This window comes from Chaetura pelagica, unplaced genomic scaffold (assembly GCF_000747805.2).
Source record: "Chaetura pelagica isolate M959 unplaced genomic scaffold, ChaPel_1.0 scaffold67, whole genome shotgun sequence".
In the NCBI taxonomy this organism is placed as follows: Eukaryota; Metazoa; Chordata; class Aves; order Apodiformes; family Apodidae; genus Chaetura; species Chaetura pelagica.
In genome coordinates this window covers 3466372-3472723 of record NW_009954107.1, presented here as the reverse complement: position 1 = coordinate 3472723, position 6352 = coordinate 3466372, and the positions used below count along the sequence as shown (strand labels likewise).

The 6352-nt window shown below is 39.0% G+C and overlaps 1 protein-coding gene across 1 annotated transcript in view; it reads left to right on the top strand.

Moving 5' to 3' along the window:
• Positions 1 to 6352, top strand: part of TUSC3 (tumor suppressor candidate 3) — a 123139-nt gene that overhangs the window by 1405 nt on the left and 115382 nt on the right. Inside the window, exons 2-3 of the mRNA XM_010002486.1 lie at positions 348 to 373; positions 6181 to 6269. Coding sequence (XP_010000788.1) covers positions 348 to 373; positions 6181 to 6269 — 115 coding nt within the window. The remainder of the gene's footprint in view (positions 1 to 347; positions 374 to 6180; positions 6270 to 6352) is intronic.

Here is a 6352-nt window from a genome sequence, read left to right as displayed (position 1 = left end):
CGGCTCCTCCCCTGCAGCAGCTGCTCCCCCCCCCATACACACAGAGGGGGTTCAGCGCCGCGTGGAGACACCGTTTTAAGTCAGTTTTGTCGGCTGACTCAAAGGACATTTCATGTTCGTGTAAGGAAATACCTGGTCCTTCACAAATGGAAAATTTCAAAAAGCTTTTTAGCCCAGACGTTCATGAGCAAAAAAGCTGAACAACTAATCCACAAATCTTCATGGCATACTCTGGCACACAGGTGCCAATATGGACCACAGGCTTCCCACCAGGGACTGTGGCAGGGCTTTTCTTCATCCATTTCTCAGCAGTGTCTGCCTGAAAGAGAAACCTTGGGGCTCCACAGACTTAGCAGAGACAGGACAGCCAGTAGTTGCATGCTGAGCAGGTCTTCCCATACAAAGTCTGTGATAAAGCTGAAGATCTCTTAGCAAACATCTGGGCATGCCCCACCACACGTATCTGAGACCCTGGATCTAGCATTCAAAGCCACTGGGTTGTTAAGACAGTTCAAGATCCTAGGACAAACTGAATTTTTTTTCAGAGGGAAGAATTACAGAAATTTCCACAGCTTGCTGCTCCTGAGAGCCTACCATGGATATGATGTCAAGGAGCATCTGGACTAGTCTACTTACTCAGGCAGGGCCAGGAACGCTGCTGCGTGCCAGCTAGAAACAATCCTGTTTCCACCAATATAAACTATGAAAACTCTCAGTTATGCTTAGATTGCTGTTTTAGTTTTTCTGAATATATGGATGATTCCATTCTGTACGTGAGTCTGTTTACCCAAGATAACACACAATGCATTCATCATCATAATATGAAATTAATTTATGAAAAAAAAGTGAAAGGAAAGTTTGTAAATCAAAAGAAATTTAAATGTATGGTGTGTTAGTGTAGATGTAAATTATTTTGTTGCTCAATTCCATCTAGAAATTCTCTGTATAATATTTCTTGGAATCCTAGTTGAAGTCAGTGAACTAGGACAATGATAGAAAAATGTACATCACTTCAATTGTATACATAAATAAGAAGTTTACTAAAGCTAAATGTTATGGAAAATACCAATGTGGTGATATGAGGTTTTGTAGCCAATCTGGTTTCATAGCAGCTCCCTATTGGTGAAGGGCATAAAGCATGTTAATAAAATTTATGTGCAACAGTGAAAACTGCATGCTTTGTTTTAAGTCATATAGCTGTATTCCCAAAGAAAAGATCAGTGCATTGTTCAAGAAGAAAAGGTAATGAAAAAATTGTTAGTCTGGTTTCAGTTTAAGTAGGCATTTCCAGTATTACCAGCCTGGCCTACTATTGCCTTTCTTTCATTAGGGAAAATAAAAAGAAGATAAATGTAATAGTTCACTTAGTAAACCGGTAAACTTGGATGGCTGACAAGTAAATAGGTAGTTTTATCTTTTTTATTCATAGTAAGCAAAGTCCAGAACAGGAATCAGCAGCTGCTGCACTCTTGACAACTATGCTCCATGAGCAGGGTCTGAGCAATGCCAAAACCCACGAGCCTCAGTATCTTTAAAAGCACATCTGTGAGAGGTAATAGTGCTATTAATGACAGCAACTGACTAATGGCATTGTGCCTCTCTGGGAGACAGCATCTCCCAGCAACTCTGAAGTTTTGTTTTGCACACTTCATCTTTAATAGGAGAAAGAAAAGCTATAACTCAGTATACCACCTTCCAGACCTGACTTGGATGTGATGCGGCTCATTGGTTAGAGAAAGATCAATGGGGCATGAAGGAAGAAGAGCTCTCTGATGGCTGAAAGCCAGAAGATATCATTCCATTTGATTGCAGGAGTAAATCCATCTTTCAACATTCAAGTTTGCAACTTGTGACCTATGACTGTTAAAGGGCCCTATGAAAGTAGAAGATTGTCCCTAAGAAACTGCGTTCGGGCAGAAATTTGCATTTTTTTTTCCTTGGAAGTAGCCCTTGCTACTGCCTTTGACACTTTGTATCATAACCCACACACCACCCCCACCCCCGCCGGATTGGATTATACTGATACGGGTCACTTTCCAAAGCTATCTCTTCTGCATATTTCAGATATAGGAGTTAGAACAGAACTCTGAATTTCTTGCAGAAAGTTCTGACACGTTATTTCTTTTGATTCCGAATCACAATAAAATTCACCTTTTTTTTTTTTAATTCTTTAATTAAGAAGCATGAAAATATTTTAGTATAATTAGTTTCATAGAAACACATACACATTCCCAGAGCTAAAATGTGTCATACCTTCATAAAATGACCAAAATGCTGTGTTTCAGGTCAGTTCAATTTTAAATTGCAATTAACAAATGCAATTCCTTTTTCCATTAAGCTGTATCATGTAAGTCTCATGACAGTTCTCTCATTGTGCCAGGCTGCTTTCATAACTAACATGTTCCAGTGGTGGGTTTGAGAAAAACCAAAGCCACACTCATTAATGGGTGTGGAGTTTTAGAGGATGTAATGCTGTACTCCTTCAGAAAATGTTGGGGGAGTTGTGGATTTTCTTTCCAATTAAAAACAAAACAAAACAAAGCAAAACAAAACAGAAAAGTACACTAAAAAAAGCTAATGGTGACTCCAAGAAACAGCCAATGATACCTGACAACAAGAGCAGTAACTTTTTGTCTGGTTTAATTTTAAGGGATTACTTAAAACCCTCTTGACAACTATGCTCCATGAGCAGGGTCTGAGCAATGCCAAAACCCACGAGCCTCAGTATCTTTAAAAGCACATCTGTGAGAGGTAATAGTGCTATTAATGACAGCAACTGACTAATGGCATTGTGCCTCTCTGGGAGACAGCATCTCCCAGCAACTCTGAAGTTTTGTTTTGCACACTTCATCTTTAATAGGAGAAAGAAAAGCTATAACTCAGTATACCACCTTCCAGACCTGACTTGGATGTGATGCGGCTCATTGGTTAGAGAAAGATCAATGGGGCATGAAGGAAGAAGAGCTCTCTGATGGCTGAAAGCCAGAAGATATCATTCCATTTGATTGCAGGAGTAAATCCATCTTTCAACATTCAAGTTTGCAACTTGTGACCTATGACTGTTAAAGGGCCCTATGAAAGTAGAAGATTGTCCCTAAGAAACTGCGTTCGGGCAGAAATTTGCATTTTTTTTTCCTTGGAAGTAGCCCTTGCTACTGCCTTTGACACTTTGTATCATAACCCACACACCACCCCCACCCCCGCCGGATTGGATTATACTGATACGGGTCACTTTCCAAAGCTATCTCTTCTGCATATTTCAGATATAGGAGTTAGAACAGAACTCTGAATTTCTTGCAGAAAGTTCTGACACGTTATTTCTTTTGATTCCGAATCACAATAAAATTCACCTTTTTTTTTTTTTTAATTCTTTAATTAAGAAGCATGAAAATATTTTAGTATAATTAGTTTCATAGAAACACATACACATTCCCAGAGCTAAAATGTGTCATACCTTCATAAAATGACCAAAATGCTGTGTTTCAGGTCAGTTCAATTTTAAATTGCAATTAACAAATGCAATTCCTTTTTCCATTAAGCTGTATCATGTAAGTCTCATGACAGTTCTCTCATTGTGCCAGGCTGCTTTCATAACTAACATGTTCCAGTGGTGGGTTTGAGAAAAACCAAAGCCACACTCATTAATGGGTGTGGAGTTTTAGAGGATGTAATGCTGTACTCCTTCAGAAAATGTTGGGGGAGTTGTGGATTTTCTTTCCAATTAAAAACAAAACAAAACAAAGCAAAACAAAACAGAAAAGTACACTAAAAAAAGCTAATGGTGACTCCAAGAAACAGCCAATGATACCTGACAACAAGAGCAGTAACTTTTTGTCTGGTTTAATTTTAAGGGATTACTTAAAACCCCCCCCCCCCCCCCCCCCCCCCGAAACAACAACAAAAAACACTGGTTTAAGCTCCACCTATAAATCTCTGCATAATTATATTAAACTTTCTGGTTCTGTGAGAGCTGATTTTCCTCACTCATGAATACAAATTAAATAGTACACAAAGAATACTCTTATTACAAGTAAAAAAGAAAAAAGCTAACAAAGTAAGTATGCAAGATATGAATAACTAATTCTGAAAGAATTACTGAAATGCATACACAGTTCACATATTTTTGTCTTTTAGTGAACTGTTAGGGTCCTGTTTTCCTCTCATGCAGTACTCTTCCCTCACTCTTCAAAGATTTGTAGGTGTTTCTGGACTTCTGGACTGCAATATCTGATTTGAGTTAATCTCATCTGTTGGTTTGCCATGTACATGACAGCTGCTCTGCATTTCACTCTTCTAGCCAAGCTTCACTGCACTCCTTGTCTCCAGAGCCACATATTGGGCATCTGCTTGCTCCCCTCCCTGAATTCATTTGTTATTGTTTTAGGCACCTTCAATCCATTGCCTGCTTCTGCACTCAACCTGCCTCTGCCATCTGAGCCACACCCTAGAAAGTGGTGTCAGAATATTTGTAATTGGATGGTTTTCAAGGTGATAAAAAGGCCAGATGATTTAAAAACCATATTCCTATCTGAAGAAAAAACTACCTATCTGAGGTTAACGAAGCCTCAGAGATTAATGGTAGCACAAGTGTTTCCATAACCAAAATAGGATCTCTCTTTCCTTAGTTCACAAAAAAAATAAAATATTGGGGTAAACAGGTCTACATGCTCCAGGAAACACTGGACCTCCAAACCCTGGAACACATAAGTAAAAACCAAAGCTTCTCACCTCTAATCATCCTACATTCGCTTCACTCATCGATGTGACCCTCTTCCTGTGTCCTGTCTTCTCTTCCATTTCCTGTTTTCAGTCTTTCTTTTGAACTCATTCCTCCCCATTTATTTCTTCCCCAGCTATTTACTAAACAGCATAAATTCTGGGTAGCTGAGATCTGGAGTGTCAGGCTTTGTGATTACTCTTTAAAAAAATAAATAAATGTTGGCATATGGACATCCCCTTTTTTGAAGACTTATGGCAGCCCTGGTGTCTGGACTCCAAATCTATAGTCAAGAGCTGCTGAATAAACCTTCCTAAATATTTGAGAAGTAGGGTCAATACTGCATGCCAATGACAATCAGAATCTGATGGATGTCCATAACAGATGGTCTGAACTCTCTTGGACTTAGATGCTCAGATCAATCTTAAGTGTCTAGTTGATTATTTGAATACAATGTCCAATTCCTATGGATATAAGTAACTTCTCAAAGGCACACTGCAAATATTACTCCAGGGAACACAACAGCCCATTTAATGCTTCAAATGCTCAGTGCTAAGATGTCAGCAGTAACATCCAATTAGTTTCTGATATTATCACCAAAATACCATAAAAAATTCTGTGCCTAAAATAAACAGGTACTTTTGAGTATTCTCTCAGTGTCTCAGCTTCCTATTTTGTTGTAGTGTTTTGATTATAAAATTAATACAATTTTTAAATGATGTAATAAAATAGCTTAATAAATAAGTTCGGAGCCTTCAGCACAAAAATGTGTATAAATAATTAATGTAGCATAGGTGAGTATTTGGAATTCGAGGGGGGAAAAAAAGAAGAAAAATTGAAGTACAGACTCATTAATTTAACATTACATGTGCATTGCAGTAAGCACTTTCATGGCAAAAAAAAAAAAAAAAAAAGTCAGTGATTTGAAGACTACACCGTGAATGCTCTGGGAATTGAATTCAAATTAATTGTATTACGTATTACATTAATATAATTTTCTGCAAAGAAGGCTTTCTGCGAGATTAGTGAAATCTGAAAAGTCTATGCATGCATATGTATTGAAGAGTCTTTAGTTTTCTTTTTTACACATTCTTGATTCAGGATCGCACTTTATGCTTCAGGCAGCTGTGGGAGGGAATTCGGGGCAGCAGGTGAAGCTGCTCACCGCGGCTGTGCCAGGTCCCCACACTGGGGACCTCCCTGCCCCAAATTGCTTTGTTTTCCCCACAATAAACCTTGCTGTTGTTAGAAATTTAGTAAGCACTGAGCGAGTTATTCACTCAAAAAAGTCGGGACATAAGTTCCTGTATCCTCTGTGTGAGGCGATACCCACGTGTGGATCTCTCAGCAAATCCTGATAAGTTAATACACTCCAATAAGGAGATATAATAGGTCACGGATCGTGACATATTACTTTTTCTGGTGTCAGAAGTGCTTGCTGGGGATCAGCTTCATTATTCCAGTAAGATGCTTCCTCCTCTTGCTGCTGCTCCTCCTCTGCGGCGAGCTCGGGGGAGGACAGAAAAAGAAGGAGAATCTATTGGCTGAGAAGGTGGAACAGCTGGTGGAGTGGATAACACACTGGGAACATAACAATTGGGAAATCAACGGGGTCTCAGTGTGGCAGAAAGAAAA